This window comes from Coregonus lavaretus, assembly GCF_964263955.1.
Source record: "Coregonus lavaretus genome assembly, chromosome: 30".
NCBI lineage: Eukaryota > Metazoa > Chordata > Actinopteri > Salmoniformes > Salmonidae > Coregonus > Coregonus lavaretus.
The window spans coordinates 36,715,637-36,735,681 of NC_140017.1; the positions used below are offsets into that span (position 1 = coordinate 36,715,637).

A 20,045-nucleotide genomic window follows, 5' to 3' on the forward strand; every position below is an offset into this window, starting at 1 on the left:
TTCAACGTGGCACCGTCATAGGATGCCACCTTTCCAACAAGTCATTTTGAAGTAGAAAAGTCTAGGAGCAACAACGGCTCAACCACAAAGTGGTAGGCCACACAAGCTCACAGAACGGGACCGCCGAGTGCTAAATTACGTAAAAATCGTCTGTCCTCTGTTGCAACACTCAGTACCGAGTTCCAAACTGCCTCTTGAAACAACATCAGCACAAGAACTGTTCGTCGGGAGCTTCATGAAATGTGTTTCCATGGCCGAGCAGCCGCACACAAGCCTAAGATCACCATGGGCAATGCCGAGCGTCGGCTGGAGTGGTGTAAAGCTCGTCGCCATTGGACTCTGAAGCAGTGGAAACGTTCTCTGGAGTGATGAATCACGCTTCACCATCTGGCAGTCCGACGGACTAATCTGGGTTTGGCGGATGCCAGGAGAAAGCTACCTGCCCCAATGCATAGTGCTGACTGTAATTGAATAATGGTCTGGGGCTGCATTTCATGGTTCGGGCTAGGACCCTTAGTTCCAGTGAATGGAAATCTTAACGCTACAGCATACAATGACTGTCACGACTTCCTCCGAAGCTGCCGCCTCTCCTTGTTCGGGCTTCGGCGTTCGTCGTCACCGGCCTTCTAGCCACTGCCGCTCCTCATCTCATCATTCCATTTGTTTTGTCTTGTTTTTACACACACCTGGTTCATATCCCCTCATCAGTACCTGTATAAGTATTCCCTCTGCCCCCCATGTCTTTGTGTGTGATTGTTTTCATGGATTGTATCGCCAGGATATTCACCCGTGTGTTTTGTTTTTCTCCAGTGTGCCGTTATTACCGCACTGTAGTGTTTTACACATTGCTGCATACCGCTGTATCTGCCGAATAAACCTTTTATTCTGTGATTTACCCTCCTGCACCTGACTCTGACCAAATCATCCGCTACACTGACATTCTAGGCGATTATGTGCTTCCAACTTTGTGGCAACAGTTTGGGGAATGCCCTTTCCTGTTTCAGCATGACAGTGCCCCCGTGCACAAAGCAAGGTCCATACAGAAATGGTTTATCTAAGTCTTTGTGGAAGAACTTGACTGGCCTGCACAGAGTTTTGACCTCAACACCATGGAACGCCGACTGCGAGCCAGGCCTAATTAACCAACATCAGTGTCCGACCTCACTAATGCTTTTGTGGCTGAATGGAAGCAAGTCCCTGCAGCGATGTTCCAACATCTAGCGGAAAGCCTTCCCAGAAGAGTGGAGGCTGTTATTTCAGCAAAGGGGACTTGCTTCCATTAACTCCATATTAATGCTCATGATTCTGTAATGAGATGTTATCTTCCTCATGTTCCACAGATAACTGTGACCTGCACTTCAAGGTGTCTCGTGACGGCTACAGTGGCTATCCTCTGACCCTCGAGGGCTTTGCCTACCTCTGGGCCGGAGCTAGAGCATCCTACGGAGTCAGCAAAGGAAAAGTCTGCTACGAGATGAAGGTAACGGAGAGAGAAACAAAAACATAGGTTGAATCCCAAATGACACCCTATTCCCTATATAGTGCACTACTTTTGACGTGGATCGTGATGTATCAGCTGTGATCCCTTTAGTAAATTACTGATCGCTATGTAAGTAAAGATAATGACTGATCACTATTTAAGGCACAATAATGACTGATCACTATGCAAGTCACAATAATAACTGATCACAATGTAAGGCATGATAGTGACAGATCACTATGTAAGCCACGATAATGACTTATCACTGTGTAAATCACGATAATAACTGATCACTATGCAAGTAACGACAATGACTGATCACTATGTAAGCCACGATAATGACTTATCACTGTGTAAGCCACGATAATGACTGATCACTATTTAAGTAACGATAATGACCGATCACTATGTAAGTAACAATAATGACTTATCACTATGTACGTAACGATAATGACTTATCACGATTTAAGTCACGATAATGGGTGATCACTATGTAAGCCATGAGTAAACATTCCATCACACCATAGAGCAGAACAATAGTATCTGCTTCTCAGAACAGGATGTACACATGAACAGGATGTACACATTAACAGGATGTACACATGAACAGGATGTACACATGAACAGGATGTACACATGAACAGGATGTACACATGAACAGGATGTACACATTAACAGGATGTACACATGAACAGGATGTACACATTAACAGGATGTACACATTAACAGGATGTACACATGAACAGGATGTACACATTAACAGGATGTACAAATGAACAGGATATATTTGACTAGGGAAAATGTGAAATTCACTTCGCCATAAGCTGCCATGTGACTTGTCAAACCCTTGGCTAGTGGAGTCTCCTTGGTGTGTCCCAAATAGCACCGTAATCCCTTACTAGGTCACATGGGTCCTGGTCAAAAGAAGTGCTCTAAATAGGGAATAGGGTGGGAATAGGGTGCTATTTGGGATGCACACTCAGTGCTGACCTGTCTGTCTCTCCTACTGACCTGTCTGTCTCTCTCTACTAACCTGTCTGTCTCTCCTACTAACCTGTCTGTCTCTCCTACTGACCTGTCTGTCTCTCTCTACTAACCTGTCTGTCTCTCCTACTGACCTGTATGTCTCTCTCTACTAACCTGTATGTCTCTCTCTACTAACCTGTCTGTCTCTCCTACTAACCTGTCTGTCTCTCCTACTGACCTGTCTGTCTCTCTCTACTAACCTGTCTGTCTCTCCTACTGACCTGTATGTCTCTCTCTACTAACCTGTCTGTCTCTCTCTACTAACCTGTCTGTCTCTCTCTACTAACCTGTCTGTCTCTCCTACTGACCTGTCTGTCTCGCCTACTGACCTGTCTGTCTCTCCTACTAACCTGTCTGTCTCTCTCTACTAACCTGTCTGTCTCTCCTACTGACCTGTATGTCTCTCTCTACTAACCTGTATGTCTCTCTCTACTAACCTGTCTGTCTCTCCTACTGACCTGTCTGTCTCTCCTACTGACCTGTCTGTCTCTCCTACTAACCTGTCTGTCTCTCTCTACTAACCTGTATGTCTCTCTCTACTAACCTGTCTGTCTCTCCTACTGACCTGTCTGTCTCTCCTACTGACCTGTCTGTCTCTCCTACTAACCTGTCTGTCTCTCTCTACTAACCTGTCTGTCTCTCCTACTGACCTGTATGTCTCTCTCTACTAACCTGTATGTCTCTCTCTACTAACCTGTCTGTCTCTCCTACTGACCTGTCTGTCTCTCCTACTGACCTGTCTGTCTCTCCTACTAACCTGTCTGTCTCTCTCTACTAACCTGTCTGTCTCTCCTACTGACCTGTCTGTCTCTCCTACTAACCTGTATGTCTCTCTCTACTAACCTGTATGTCTCTCTCTACTAACCTGTCTGTCTCTCCTACTGACCTGTCTGTCTCTCTCTACTAACCTGTCTGTCTCTCCTACTGACATGTCTGTCTCTCTCTACTAACCTGTCTGTCTCTCTCTACTAACCTGTCTGTCTCTCCTACTGACCGGTCTGTCTCTCTCTACTAACCTGTCTGTCTCTCCTACTAACCTGTCTGTCTCTCCTACTGACCTGTCTGTCTCTCTCTACTAACCTGTCTGTCTCTCTCTACTAACCTGTCTGTCTCTCTCTACTAACCTGTCTGTCTCTCTCTACTGACCTGTCTGTCTCTCTCTACTGACCTGTCTGTCTCTCCTACAGACCTGTCTGTCTCTCTCTACTAACCTGTCTGTCTCTCTCTACTAACCTGTCTGTCTCTCTCTACTGACCTGTCTGTCTCTCCTACTGACCTGTCTGTCTCTCTACTAACCTGTCTGTCTCTCCTACTAACCTGTCTGTCTCTCCTACTAACCTGTATGTCTCTCTCTACTAACCTGTCTGTCTCTCTCTACTAACCTGTCTGTCTCTCTCTACTAACCTGTCTGTCTCTCCTACTGACCTGTCTGTCTCTCTCTACTGACCTGTCTTTCTCTCTCTACTAACCTGTCTGTCTCTCTCTACTAACCTGTCTGTCTCTCTCTACTAACCTGTCTGTCTCTCTCTACTGACCTGTCTGTCTCTCCTACTAACCTGTCTGTCTCTCTCTACTAACCTGTCTGTCTCTCTCTACTAACCTGTCTGTCTCTCCTACTAAGCTGTCTGTCTCTCTCTACTAACCTGTCTGTCTCTCTCTACTAACCTGTCTGTCTCTCTCTACTAACCTGTCTGTCTCTCTCTACTAACCTGTCTGTCTCTCTCTACTGACCTGTCTGTCTCTCTCTACTAAGCTGTCTGTCTCTCTCTACTAACCTGTCTGTCTCTCTCTACTAACCTGTCTGTCTCTCTCTACTAACCTGTCTGTCTCTCCTACTAACCTGCCTGTCTCTCCTACTAACCTGTCTGTCTCTCCTACTGACCTGTCTGTCTCTCTCTACTAACCTGTCTGTCTCTCTCTACTGACCTGTCTGTCTCTCTCTACTGACCTGTCTGTCTCTCCTACTGACCTGTCTGTCTCTCTCTACTAACCTGTCTGTCTCTCTCTACTAACCTGTCTGTCTCTCTCTACTGACCTGTCTGTCTCTCCTACTGACCTGTCTGTCTCTCTCTACTAACCTGTCTGTCTCTCCTACTAACCTGTCTGTCTCTCCTACTAACCTGTCTGTCTCTCCTACTAACCTGTATGTCTCTCTCTACTAACCTGTCTGTCTCTCTCTACTAACCTGTCTGTCTCTCTCTACTAACCTGTCTGTCTCTCCTACTAACCTGTCTGTCTCTCCTACTAACCTGTCTGTCTCTCTCTACTAACCTGTCTGTCTCTCCTACTGACCTGTCTGTCTCTCTCTACTAACCTGTCTGTCTCTCTCTACTGACCTGTCTGTCTCTCCTACTAACCTGTTTGTCTCTCTCTACTAACCTGTCTGTCTCTCTCTACTAACCTGTCTGTCTCTCCTACTAAGCGGTCTGTCTCTCTCTACTAACCTGTCTGTCTCTCTCTACTAACCTGTCTGTCTCTCTCTACTAACCTGTCTGTCTCTCTCTACTGACCTGTCTGTCTCTCCTACTAACCTGTCTGTCTCTCCTACTAACCTGTCTGTCTCTCTCTACTGACCTGTCTGTCTCTCTCTACTAACCTGTCTGTCTCTCCTACTAACCTGTCTGTCTCTCTCTACTAACCTGTCTGTCTCTCTCTACTAACCTGTCTGTCTCTCTCTACTGACCTGTCTGTCTCTCCTACTGACCTGTCTGTCTCTCTCTACTAACCTGTCTGTCTCTCCTACTAACCTGTCTGTCTCTCCTACTAACCTGTCTGTCTCTCCTACTAACCTGTATGTCTCTCTCTACTAACCTGTCTGTCTCTCTCTACTAACCTGTCTGTCTCTCTCTACTAACCTGTCTGTCTCTCTCTACTGACCTGTCTGTCTCTCTCTACTAACCTGTCTGTCTCTCTCTACTAACCTGTCTGTCTCTCCTACTAACCTGTCTGTCTCTCTCTACTAAGCTGTCTGTCTCTCTCTACTAACCTGTCTGTCTCTCCTACTGACCTGTCTGTCTCTCCTACTAACCTGTCTGTCTCTCTCTACTAACCTGTCTGTCTCTCCTACTGACCTGTCTGTCTCTCTCTACTAACCTGTCTGTCTCTCTCTACTAACCTGTCTGTCTCTCCTACTGACCTGTCTGTCTCTCCTACTAACCTGTCTGTCTCTCTCTACTAACCTGTCTGTCTCTCCTACTGACCTGTCTGTCTCTCTCTACTAACCTGTCTGTCTCTCTCTACTAACCTGTCTGTCTCTCCTACTGACCTGTCTGTCTCTCCTACTAACCTGTCTGTCTCTCTCTACTAACCTGTCTGTCTCTCCTACTAACCTGTCTGTCTCTCTCTACTAAGCTGTCTGTCTCTCTCTACTAACCTGTCTGTCTCTCCTACTGACCTGTCTGTCTCTCCTACTAACCTGTCTGTCTCTCTCTACTAACCTGTCTGTCTCTCCTACTGACCTGTCTGTCTCTCTCTACTAACCTGTCTGTCTCTCTCTACTAACCTGTCTGTCTCTCTCTACTAACCTGTCTGTCTCTCCTACTAACCTGTCTGTCTCTCTCTACTAAGCTGTCTGTCTCTCTCTACTAACCTGTCTGTCTCTCCTACTGACCTGTCTGTCTCTCCTACTAACCTGTCTGTCTCTCTCTACTAACCTGTCTGTCTCTCCTACTGACCTGTCTGTCTCTCTCTACTAACCTGTCTGTCTCTCTCTACTAACCTGTCTGTCTCTCTCTACTAACCTGTCTGTCTCTCTCTACTGACCTGTCTGTCTCTCCTACTAACCTGTCTGTCTCTCTCTACTAACCTGTCTGTCTCTCTCTACTAACCTGTCTGTCTCTCCTACTAAGCTGTCTGTCTCTCTCTACTAACCTGTCTGTCTCTCTCTACTAACCTGTCTGTCTCTCTCTACTAACCTGTCTGTCTCTCTCTACTGACCTGTCTGTCTCTCTCTACTAACCTGTCTGTCTCTCCTACTAACCTGTCTGTCTCTCTCTACTAACCTGTCTGTCTCTCTCTACTGACCTGTCTGTCTCTCCTACTAACCTGTCTGTCTCTCCTACTAACCTGTCTGTCTCTCCTACTAACCTGTCTGTCTCTCCTACTAACCTGTCTGTCTCTCTCTACTAACCTGTCTGTCTCTCCTACTGACCTGTCTGTCTCTCTCTACTAACCTGTCTGTCTCTCTCTACTAACCTGTCTGTCTCTCTCTACTGACCTGTCTGTCTCTCCTACTGACCTGTGTGTCTCTCTCTACTAACCTGTCTGTCTCTCCTACTGACCTGTCTGTCCCTCTCTACTGACCTGTCTGTCTCTCTGCTGTAGATCTTTGAGGAGATAGCTGTGAAGCACCTCCCCTCCTCTGAGCCTGATCCCCATGTGGTCCGGATAGGATGGTCCCTGGACTCCTGCAGCACACAACTGGGTAAGGACATCACGCACAACTGGGTAAGGACATCACACACAACTGGGTAAGGACATCACACACAACTGGGTAAGGACATCACACACACATACAGGCACACACACACACACACACACACACACACACACATACAGGCACGCACTCCCACCACACACACACACACACACACACACACACACACACACATGCGGACAGACGGACACACACAATGTTTGACATGTAGCTCTGGTATATTCCAGGTGAGGAAGCGTTTTCGTTTGGGTACGGAGGAACAGGAAAGAAATCCTCTGACTGTAAGTTTGAAGACTACGGAGAGAAGTTTGGAGAGAATGATGTCATCGGCTGTTTCATTGTGAGTGATACTTTGTTGTTGTATTGTCCACTACTATCTATAAGGAGACTATACTAAGACCATTCAGTAATAGAGACTATACTAAGACCATTCAGTAATAGATACTAAGACCATTCAGTAATAGAGACTATACTAATACCATTCAGTAATAGAGACTATACTAAGACCATTCAGTAATAGAGACTATACTAAGACCATTCAGTAATAGAGACTATACTAACACCATTCAGTAATAGAGACTATACTAAGACCATTCAGTAATAGAGACTATACTAAGACCATTCAGTAATAGAGACTATACTAAGACCATTCAGTAATAGAGACTATACTAAGACCATTCAGTAATATAGACTATACTAAGACCATTCAGTAATAGAGACTATACTAAGACCATTCAGTAATAGAGACTATACTAACACCATTCAGTAATAGAGACTATACTAAGACCATTCAGTAATAGAGACTATACTAAGACCATTCAGTAATAGAGACTATACTAAGACCATTCAGTAATAGAGACTATACTAAGACCATTCAGTAATAGAGACTATACTAAGACCATTCAGTAATAGAGACTATACTAAGACCATTCAGTAATAGAGACTATACTAACACCATTCAGTAATAGAGACTATACTAAGACCATTCAGTAATAGATACTATACTAAGACCATTCAGTAATAGAGACTATACTAACACCATTCAGTAATAGAGACTATACTAACACCATTCAGTAATAGAGACTATACTAAGACCATTCAGTAATAGAGACTATACTAAGACCATTCAGTAATAGAGACTATACTAAGACCATTCAGTAATAGAGACTATACTAAGACCATTCAGTAATAGAGACTATACTAATACCATTCAGTAATAGAGACTATACTAACACCATTCAGTAATAGAGACTATACTAAGACCATTCAGTAATAGAGACTATACTAAGACCATTCAGTAATAGAGACTATACTAAGACCATTCAGTAATAGAGACTATACTAAGACCATTCAGTAATAGATACTAAGACCATTCAGTAATAGAGACTATACTAATACCATTCAGTAATAGAGACTATACTAAGACCATTCAGTAATAGAGACTATACTAAGACCATTCAGTAATAGATACTAAGACCATTCAGTAATAGAGACTATACTAATACCATTCAGTAATAGAGACTATACTAAGACCATTCAGTAATAGAGACTATACTAAGACCATTCAGTAATAGAGACTATACTAAGACCATTCAGTAATAGAGACTATACTAAGACCATTCAGTAATAGAGACTATACTAACACCATTCAGTAATAGAGACTATACTAAGACCATTCAGTAATAGAGACTATACTAAGACCATTCAGTAATAGAGACTATACTAAGACCATTCAGTAATAGAGACTATACTAAGACCATTCAGTAATAGAGACTATACTAAGACCATTCAGTAATAGAGACTATACTAAGACCATTCAGTAATAGAGACTATACTAAGACCATTCAGTAATAGAGACTATACTAAGACCATTCAGTAATAGAGACTATACTAAGACCATTCAGTAATAGAGACTATACTAAGACCATTCAGTAATAGAGACTATACTAAGACCATTCAGTAATAGAGACTATACTAAGACCATTCAGTAATAGAGACTATACTAATACCATTCAGTAATAGAGACTATACTAACACCATTCAGTAATAGAGACTATACTAAGACCATTCAGTAATAGAGACTATACTAAGACCATTCAGTAATAGAGACTATACTAAGACCATTCAGTAATAGAGACTATACTAAGACCATTCAGTAATAGAGACTATACTAAGACCATTCAGTAATAGAGACTATACTAAGACCATTCAGTAATAGAGACTATACTAAGACCATTCAGTAATAGAGACTATACTAAGACCATTCAGTAATAGAGACTATACTAAGACCATTCAGTAATAGAGACTATACTAAGACCATTCAGTAATAGAGACTATACTAAGACCATTCAGTAATAGATACTAAGACCATTCAGTAATAGAGACTATACTAATACCATTCAGTAATAGAGACTATACTAAGACCATTCAGTAATAGAGACTATACTAAGACCATTCAGTAATAGATACTAAGACCATTCAGTAATAGAGACTATACTAATACCATTCAGTAATAGAGACTATACTAAGACCATTCAGTAATAGAGACTATACTAAGACCATTCAGTAATAGAGACTATACTAAGACCATTCAGTAATAGAGACTATACTAAGACCATTCAGTAATAGAGACTATACTAACACCATTCAGTAATAGAGACTATACTAAGACCATTCAGTAATAGAGACTATACTAAGACCATTCAGTAATAGAGACTATACTAAGACCATTCAGTAATAGAGACTATACTAAGACCATTCAGTAATAGAGACTATACTAAGACCATTCAGTAATAGAGACTATACTAAGACCATTCAGTAATAGAGACTATACTAAGACCATTCAGTAATAGAGACTATACTAAGACCATTCAGTAATAGAGACTATACTAAGACCATTCAGTAATAGAGACTATACTAAGACCATTCAGTAATAGAGACTATACTAAGACCATTCAGTAATAGAGACTATACTAAGACCATTCAGTAATAGAGACTATACTAAGACCATTCAGTAATAGAGACTATACTAAGACCATTCAGTAATAGAGACTATACTAAGACCATTCAGTAATAGAGACTATACTAAGACCATTCAGTAATAGAGACTATACTAAGACCATTCAGTAATAGAGACTATACTAAGACCATTCAGTAATAGAGACTATACTAAGACCATTCAGTAATAGAGACTATACTAAGACCATTCAGTAATAGAGACTATACTAAGACCATTCAGTAATAGAGACTATACTAAGACCATTCAGTAATAGAGACTATACTAAGACCATTCAGTAATAGAGACTATACTAAAAACCATTCAGTAATAGAGACTATACTAAGACCATTCAGTAATAGAGACTATACTAAGACCATTCAGTAATAGAGACTATACTAAGACCATTCAGTAATAGAGACTATACTAAGACCATTCAGTAATATTTGTCTTAGTGTGAGTAGAGGCTCAAAATATCCTTCCCCCTTTTCTCTCTCAGGACGGCAGGGAGGAGCTTTGGTTAGGGTTAGTTGGTTAGTGGAGTTAATTAGTAAGTTAGTTATTTAAAAAATATATGAGTTTGACTCTGCTGAGGGAGGTGGAGATTGTTAGGGTTAGTATAGTTAGTTAGTTACATAGTTCAGCAGAGAGCCTTTAAACATAACTTTATTATAAACAGGACTTTGACGCTGGTGGAGAGGAGGTGTGTAGATGGTTAGAGTTAGGGTTAGTACAGTTAGTAGACTTAGTTAGTTAGCTTAACATAACTTTAATTATTCCCCCAGGACTTTGACGCTAGCGAAGAAGAGGTGGAGATGGCGTTCTCTAAGAACGGGGTGTGGCTAGACGTGGGGTTCCGGGCGTCGAGGGAGGAGCTGGCGGGGCGCCCCCTGTTCCCCCATGTCCTTGTCAAGAACTGTTCCATCGAGTTTAACTTTGGCCAGAAGGAGGAGCCCTTCCACCCCCCTCCGGAGGGGTACAGCTTCATCCAAACTCTTGGTATTGAGGACAGGACCAGGGGGGCTGTAGGACCGGCAAGCAAGGCTGGCTGTGAGGTATGGATACTATACACAATTTTTTTTTTTTGGTCATTTAGCAGACACTCTTATCCAGAGCGACTTACAGGAGCAATTAGGGTTAAGTGCCTTGCTCAAGGGCACATCGACAGATTTTTCACCTAGTCGGCTCAGGGATTAGAACCAGCTACCTTTCGGTTACTGGCACAACGCTCTTACCCACTAAGCTACCTGCCGCCCTACTACACTACTATACTATACTATACTATACTATACTATACTATACTATACTATACTATACTATACTATACTATACTATACTATACTATACTATACAGTACTACTACTATACTATACACTACTACTACTACTATACTATACACTACTATACTATACAGTACTACTACTATACTATACAGTACTACTACTATAATATACACTACTACTACTATACTATACACTACTATACTATACTATACACTACTATACTATACACTACTACTACTATACTATACACTACTATACTATACAGTACTACTACTATACTATACACTACTACTACTATACTATACAGTACTACTACTATAATATACAGTACTATTACTATACTATACAGTACTATTACTATACTATACAGTACTACTACTATACTATACACTACTACTACTATACTATACACTACTATACTATACACTACTATACTATACACTACTAATACTATACTATACACTACTATACTATACACTACTACTACTAATATTCTATACACTACTACTACTATACTATACACTGCTATACTATACAGTACTACTACTATACTATACACTACTACTACTATACGGTACTACTACTATACTATACACTACTACTAATATATTATACACTGCTATACTATACAGTACTACTACTATACTATACAGTACTACTACTATACTATACAGTACTATACTATACAGTACTATACTATACAGTACTACTACTATACTATACAGTACTACTACTATACTGTACTACTACTATAATATACTCTACAGCTATACTATATAGTGCTACTACTACACTATACAATACTACTAATATACTATGCAGTACTACTACTATACTATACAGTACTACTATACTATACAGTACTACTACTATACTATACAGTACTACTACTATACTACTACGATACAGTACTACTACTATACTATACAGTACTACTATATTATACAGTACTACTACTATACTATACAGTACTACTACTATACTATACAGTACTACTACTATACTATACTATACAGTACTACTACTATACTATATAGGGCCGGGATGATACCAGTATCGCAATATTTTTTCCATGGTAAAAATGAAAACACGAAGCAGACCAAATTATTTCGTCCTGCTGTATGTAAAATATTGTGTGCTATAGCTTGGAAAATATACTGAACAAAAATATAAGTGCAACATGCAACAATTTCAATGATTTTACTGAGTTACAGTTTATATAAGGAAATCAATCAATTGAAATAAATAAATTAGGCCCTAATCTATGGATTTCACATGACTGGGCAGGGGAGCAGCCATGGGTGGGCCTGGGAGGGCATAGGCCCACCCACTTGGGAGACTGGCCCACCCAATGGGGAGCAAGGCCCAGCCAATCAGAATATGTTTTTCCCCACAAAAGGGCTTCATTACAGACAGAAATACTCCTCAGTTTCATCAGCGACAGAAATACTCCTCAGTTTCATCAGCTGTCCGGTTGGCTGGTCTCAGACGATCCCGCAGGTAAAGAAGCCGGATGTAGAGGTCCTGGGCTGGCGTGGTTACACGTTGGTCTGCGGTTGTGAGGCCGGTTGGACGTACTGCCAAATTCTCTAAAACGACGTTGGAGGCGGCTTATTTTCTGTCAACAGCTCTGGTGGACGCTCCCTCAAAACCTGAGACATTTGTGTCATTGTGTTGTGTGACAAAACTGCACATTTTAGAGTGGCCTTTTATTGTCCCCAGCACAAGGTGCATTTGTGTAATGAGCATGCTGTTTAATCAGCTTCTTGATATGCCACACATATCAGGTGGATGGATTATCTTGGCAAAGGAGAAATGCTCACTAACAGGGATGTAAACAAATTTGTGCACAACATTTTAGAGAAATAAGATTTTTGTGCGTATGGAACATTTCTGGGATCTTTTATTTCAGATCACGAAACATGGGACCAACACTTTACATGTTGTGTTTATATTTTTGTTCAGTATAAATAAAGGTGACTCTTCATGACAACATAATTTTGTTTGTTTCCAACATTAGGGCTGTTTTCCTCTAGAAGTTAAATCCGCTTATTTTGTTTCCTAATGAGTATTGCGATACTGGTATCGTCCCAGCCCTAATAATATACAGTACTACTACTATACTATACAGTACTACTACTATACTATACTATAGACGGGTTAGCGTCCATGGGGCAGAAGTCTGTGTTGTTATGGTTCTGAATGGTCAGATAGCTAGCAACAATGACAAGGAGCTGCCATGTGGGGAATCGTAGGAGGTTCTTTCAGCTAGTTTTATCTTGTTCTTGATACCATGTCTCGTTTTGAAGTGTTTTGACTCTTGACACGTCTATGATAATATGGCAAAAATTCTCTAGCTAGCTAACCAACAACTTGCTCATTGTGCAAATGTATTTATGTTTTCAATAAAGATTTGTAGAGGAAATATAGTTTACATGTTGTAAACAATCCTTTGATTCTAAGCCAACCCTGCCTGGTTGCTAAACAACCCACCTGTCTATACTATACAGTACTACTACTATACAGGACTACTACTATACGGTACTACTACTATACAGTACTAATACTATACTATACAGTACTACTACTATACAGTACTACTACTATAATATACAGTACTACTACTATACAGTACTACTACTATACTATACAGTACTACTACTATACAGTACTACTACTATATGGTACTACTACTATACTGTACTACTACTATACAGTACTACTACTATACAGTACTAATACTATACTATACAGTACTACCACTCTACTATACAGTACTACTACTATACTATACAGTACTACTACTATACAGGACTACTACTATACAGTACTACTACTATACAGTACTACTACTATACGGTACTACTACTATACAGTACTACTACTATACAGTACTACTACTATACTATACAGTACTACTACTATACGGTACTACTACTATACAGTACTACTACTATACAGTACTAATACTATACAGGACTACTACTATACTATACAGTACTACTACTATACAGTACTACTACTATACGGTACTACTACTATACAGTACTACTACTATACAGTACTACTACTATACTATACAGTACTACTACTATACGGTACTACTACTATACAGTACTACTACTATACAGTACTACTACTATACTATACAGTACTACCACTCTACTATACTATACAGTACTACCACTATACTATACAGTACTACCACTATACTATACAGTAGTACTACTATACTATACTGCTACTATACTATACAGTACTGCTATACTATATAATACAGTACTACTACTATACACTACTACTATTATACAGGACTATATCAGTGTTTTCCGCAAGTACATGGAGTAGCCAGTCAAATATAAAAAGTAGGCAGCCAGGGAGTTCATTAAACCTGTCTTCTCTTGAGATTAAAGTCATATTTACAGTTTTACTAATTATTTACAATTTTCGGGGTATCCAAGAGGAAACGCAGGTGATACAGAGGCAAGAGGCTGGGCCAATTGTGCGCCGCCCCATGGTCTAAGGCACTGCATCGCAGTGCTAGCTGTGCCACTAGAGATCCTGGTTCGAATCCAGCCTCTGTCGTAGCCGGCCGCGACCGGGAGACCCATGGGGCGGCGCACAATTGGCCCAGCGTCGTCCAAGGTAGGGGAGGGAATGGCCGGCAGGGATGTAGCTCAGTTGGTAGAGCATGGCGTTTGCAACGCCAGGGTTGTGGGTTCGATTCCCATGGGGGGCCAGTATGAAAAATAAAAATATATAATGTATGCACTCACTAACTGTAAGTCGCTCTGGATAAGAGCGTCTGCTAAATGACTAAAATGTAAATGTAAGAGAGGGGGAGTTTGGGCAAGATTAAGGCAAAGGGAGGCTATAAACAAGCAGGAAACCTTAACGAACTGTACGAGGCTATGAACAAGCAGGAAACCTTAACGAACTGTACGAGGCTATAAACAAGCAGGAAACCTTAACGAACTGTACGAGGCTATAAACAAGCAGGAAACCTTAACGAACTGTACGAGGCTATAAACAAGCAGGAAACCTTAACGAACTGTACGAGGCTATAAACAAGCAGGAAACCTTAACGAACTGTACGAGGCTATAAACATCCAGAGGCTGCTTTTTTGGTTGCCAGCGATTTTAATTCTGCGTCATTAAGTCACGTGACGCCCAACTTCCATCAACACGTCTCCCTCGCCACTAGGGGCGATAAAGTCCTACACCACTGTTACTCTACCCACAAGCAAGCACACAAGGCCCTCCCTCGTCCCCCGTTCGGCAAATCAGATCATAATTCCATACTCCTGCTTCCTGTTTACAAGCAGAAGCTCAAACAGGAAGTACCTGTGACGTGCTCCGTTGAGAAACGGTCCTCAGAATCAGAGATGACACTACAGCACTACTTTGCAAGCGCTCACTAGAATATGATACGAGACTACGCCGATAGCATCGACGAGCTAACCACCTCTGTCACCGGCTTCATTAGGAAATGCATTGGCAACGTTGTCCCCACAGTGGAGGTTCGCTGCTTCCCCAATCAAAAGCCCTGGATTAACACCAAGGTTGGCGCTAAGCTAAAGGACAGGGCTACCGCACACAGGGCAACTCTGAGGCTACGGCTGAGGACAGGATCAAGTACAGGAAGTCCCGCTACGACCTCAGCAGAGTCATCAAATGAGCAAAAGGACAATATAGGAATAAGGTGGAATCATATTACACAGGCTCCGCCGCCCGCCGCATGTGACAGGGGCTACAGTCCATTACAGATCACAAAGGAAGATCCAGCCGTGATCTGCCCAACGATGCCTCTCTAACCAGAGGAACTCAATGCATTTTATGCACGGTTTGACAACAACAACAACATCGAGCCGGGTGTGAGGGCCGTCACCGACCCAGAAGACTGTGTGATCTGGTTCGCCGAGGCCAACGTGAGTACGGTCTTTAATCAGGCCGGAAGGAACTCCTCTTATCGTCTGGATGAATTTATTCTGTGTTGTCTTAAGAATTCAGCCTTCTCTGTGTTGGTCTTGCCAACCCCCATTGTCACACCTCTGAGAAGCAGAGGTTCTGTTATGATTTTATTATGTAGGTCTGATTGGAGGTTCACTTTACAGTAATACAATTGGTCACCAACTCAGTTTTTGAATCCAAAACAACTCAGATGCTTATAAAAGCTCTTAGATTCATTGTTTTTTTCTCTTATGTTCCTGTGGTGAGATACCTACACGCTTTCCCTCCCTCTCCCATGAGCCATGGCACAAGCTAATTACTTAGCCTTATTACGAGTCTAATGTGATGTATATGTAATATACTGTACATACACATATCAGATGCCCACTACATTCTCAGAGCAGAACAGCATTTTGAACCTCTCCCAGTCTGTAATCCCCACGTTTTAAGACGACCACCATCATTCCTGTTCCCAAAAACTCTAAGGCTTCATGCCACAATGACTACCGCCCTGTAGCACTCACAGCTGTAATCATGAAGTGCTTTGAAAGGCTGGTTATGGCACACATCAACTCCATCATCCCAGACACGCTAAAGCGGGGATCATCAACTCATCAGAGCCACTCTAACAGATCCATAGACGACGCAATCTCAATTGCACTTCGCACTGCCCTCACCCAGCTAGATAAGAGGAATACAGTGGCTTGCGAAAGTATTCACCCCCCCCCCCCCCTTGGCATTTTTCCTATTTTGTTGCCTTACAACCTGGAATTAAAATTGATTTTTTTGGGGGGGGTGTATCATTTCATTTACACAACATGCCTAATACTTTGAAGATGCAAAATATTTTTATTGTGAAACAAACAAGAAATAAGACAAAAAAAACAACAGAAAACTTGAGCGTGCATAACTATTCACCCCCCCAAAGTCAATACTTTGTAGAGCCACCTTTTGAAGTAATTACAGCTGCAAGTCTCTTGGGGTATGTCTCTATAAGCTTGGCACATCTAGCCACTGGGATTTATGGCCATTCTTCAAGGCAAAACTGCTCCAGCTCCTTCAAGTTGGATGGGTTCCGCTGGTGTACAGCAATCTTTAAGTCATACCACAGATTCTCAATTGGATTGAGGTCTGGGCTTTGACTAGGCCATTCCAAGACATTTAAATGTTTCCCCTTAAACCACTTGAGTGTTGCTTTAGCAGAATGCTTAGGGTCATTGTTCTGCTGGAAGGTGAACCTCCGTCCCAGTCTCAAAAACTCTGGAAGACTGAAACAGGTTTCCCTCAAGAATTTCCCTGTATTTAGCGCCATCCATCATTCCTTCAATTCTGACCAGTTTCCCAGTCCCTGCCGATGAAAAACATCCCCACAGCATGATGCTGCCACCACCATGCTTCACTGTGGGGATGGTGTTCTCGGGGTAATGAGAGGTGTTGGGTTTGCGCCAGACATGGCGTTTTCCTTAATGGCCAAAAAGGTCAATTTTTGTCTCATCTGACCAGAGTATCTTCTTCCATATGTTTGGGGAGTCTCCCACATGCCTTTTGGCGAACACCAAACATGTTTGCTTATTTTTTTCTTTAAGTAATGGCTTTTTTCTGGCCACTCTTCCGTAAAGCCCAGCTCTGTGGAGTGTACGGCTGAAAGTGGTCATATGGACAGATACTCCAATCTCCGCTGTGGAGCTTTGCAGCTCCTTCAGGGTTATCTTTGGTCTCTTTGTTGCCTCTCTGATTAATGCCCTCCTTGCCTGGTCCGTGAGTTTTGGTGGGCGGCCCTCTCTTGGCAGGTTTGTTGTGGTGCCATAATATTTATTTTATTTTATAATGGATTTAATGGTGCTCCAATTTGGACTGTTTTGTGTATGTCCATTACATGAAATCCCAAAAAAAAAAAAAAAAAATTACAGGTTGTAATGCAACAAAATAGGAAAAACGCCAAGGGGGATGAATACTTTTGCAAGGCACTGTACCTATGTGAGAATGCTGTTCATTGACTACAGCTCAGCGTTCAACACCATAGTCCCCTCCAAGCTCATCCCCAAGCTCAGGACCCTGGGACTAAAAATCTCCCTCTGCAACTGGATCCTGGACTTCCTGACGGGCCGACCCCAGGTGGTGAGGGTAGGCAACATCACCTGCGTCACGCTGACCCTCAACACGGGGGCCCCACAAGGGGGTTTGCTTAGTCCCCTCCTGTACTCCCTGTTCACCCACGACTGCGTGGCCGCGCACTACTCCAACACCATCTTCAAGTTTGCTGATGACACAACGGTAGTAGGCCTGATCACCGACAACGATGAGCCTACAGAGAGGAGGTCAGTGACCTGGCAGTGTGGTACGGGGACAACAACCTCTCCCTCAACGTCAGTAAGACCAAGGAGCTGATCGTGGACTACAGGAAACGATCCACATCGACGGGTCTGCAGTGGAGCGGGTCGAGAGCTTCCAGTTCCTCGGTGTCCAAATCATTAAGGACTTAAAATGGTCCACACACCCGCACAGTCGTGAAGAAGGCACGACAGCGCCTCTTTCCCCTCAGGAGGTTGAATAGATTTGGCATGGGCCCTCAAATCCTCCAAAAGTACAACTTCTTTGTCACAATATGATATTGTCACGATACTTAGGTGCCGATACGATTTGTATTGCAATTCTCACAATTCTCTATGTTTTGCGATTCGATACTGCGATTTGATGTTCCAAACATATTGCTCACTACATGAGGCGGTAGGTAGCCTAGCCGTTAAGAGGTTGGGCCAGTCACCGAAAGGTCGCTGGTTCTAATCCCCGAGCCGACTAGGTGAAAAATCTGTCGATGTGCCCTTGAGCAAGGCACTTAACCCTAATTGCTCCTATAAATCGCTCTGGATCTGCTGAATGACTAAAATGTTTTAGCGAAATCACAATAATGTATATGTCTGCTGCAGAGAGACAAGAGAGAGCATGAGAAAATGAGTTTTGATCAGTCATGGAAATAAAAGTGCTGATAACATGTTGACTGACTCACTGTTTAAAAAAAGAAAGATAGAGAACCAGCTATAGGATGAAAAATACCAGAGGTTTAGCACAGGAACAGCCAAAAATATTAATTAAAAAACTTAAATTAAAAAACTTAAATTAAAAAAGTCAAAGTATCGATATAATATCCAAAATGTCCAAAATAATATCACGATATGTTACAGTATCGAACCCCCCCCCCCCATCACTACGGGCTAGTTAAGCACATTTTCTACTAGTCCGGTCTGAAAAGTATAGTAGCGGGCTAGTTAAGTACTAGTAGCGGGCTAGTTAAGTACTAGTAGCGGGCTAGTTAAGTACTAGTAGCGGGCTAGTTAAGTACTAGTAGCGGGCTAGTTAAGTACTAGTCGCGGGCTAGTTAAGTACTAGTAGCGGGCTAGTTAAGTACTAGTAGCGGGCTAGTTAAGTACTAGTAGCGGGCTAGTTAAGTACTAGTAGCGGGCTAGCTTAATTTTCCTCCCTGTCTATGTCTAGATCCTCATGATGGTGGGTCTGCCAGCCTGTGGCAAGTCCACCTGGGCCTCAAAACATGCCGAGAGTCACCCAGAGAAGAAATACAACATCCTGGGAACTAACGCTATCATGGAGAAGATGAAGGTAGCCTTTAAACCCCTTCATAACCTGCTATATAACCTGTTATAACCTGTTATAACCTTTTAAGATCTCTGAGGTCAGAGGTGGGCCACACACCTGATTCAACTAAGTCACAATCTTCAATTTAGACAACTGGAAGCTGAATTAGGTATGTCACTGCTGCTTGTATCTAATGATCTAATAGATCCCATATAAGAGGTGTGTCCTGTGTACCAGGTGATGGGTCTGCGTCGTCAGAAGAACTACGCTGGTCGTTGGGACGTT

General features: G+C 42.2%; 1 protein-coding gene across 1 annotated transcript in view; it reads left to right on the forward strand.

Moving 5' to 3' along the window:
* Positions 1–20,045, forward strand: part of hnrnpul1 (heterogeneous nuclear ribonucleoprotein U-like 1) — a gene marked incomplete at its 3' end in the record, with an annotated part of 42,445 nt that overhangs the window by 8,619 nt on the left and 13,781 nt on the right. Inside the window, exons 6-11 of the mRNA XM_084148542.1 lie at positions 1,341–1,480; positions 6,830–6,929; positions 7,169–7,281; positions 10,722–10,991; positions 19,662–19,784; positions 19,998–20,042. Of these exons, the coding sequence (XP_084004668.1) occupies positions 1,341–1,480; positions 6,830–6,929; positions 7,169–7,281; positions 10,722–10,991; positions 19,662–19,784; positions 19,998–20,042 (791 nt within the window). The remainder of the gene's footprint in view (positions 1–1,340; positions 1,481–6,829; positions 6,930–7,168; positions 7,282–10,721; positions 10,992–19,661; positions 19,785–19,997; positions 20,043–20,045) is intronic.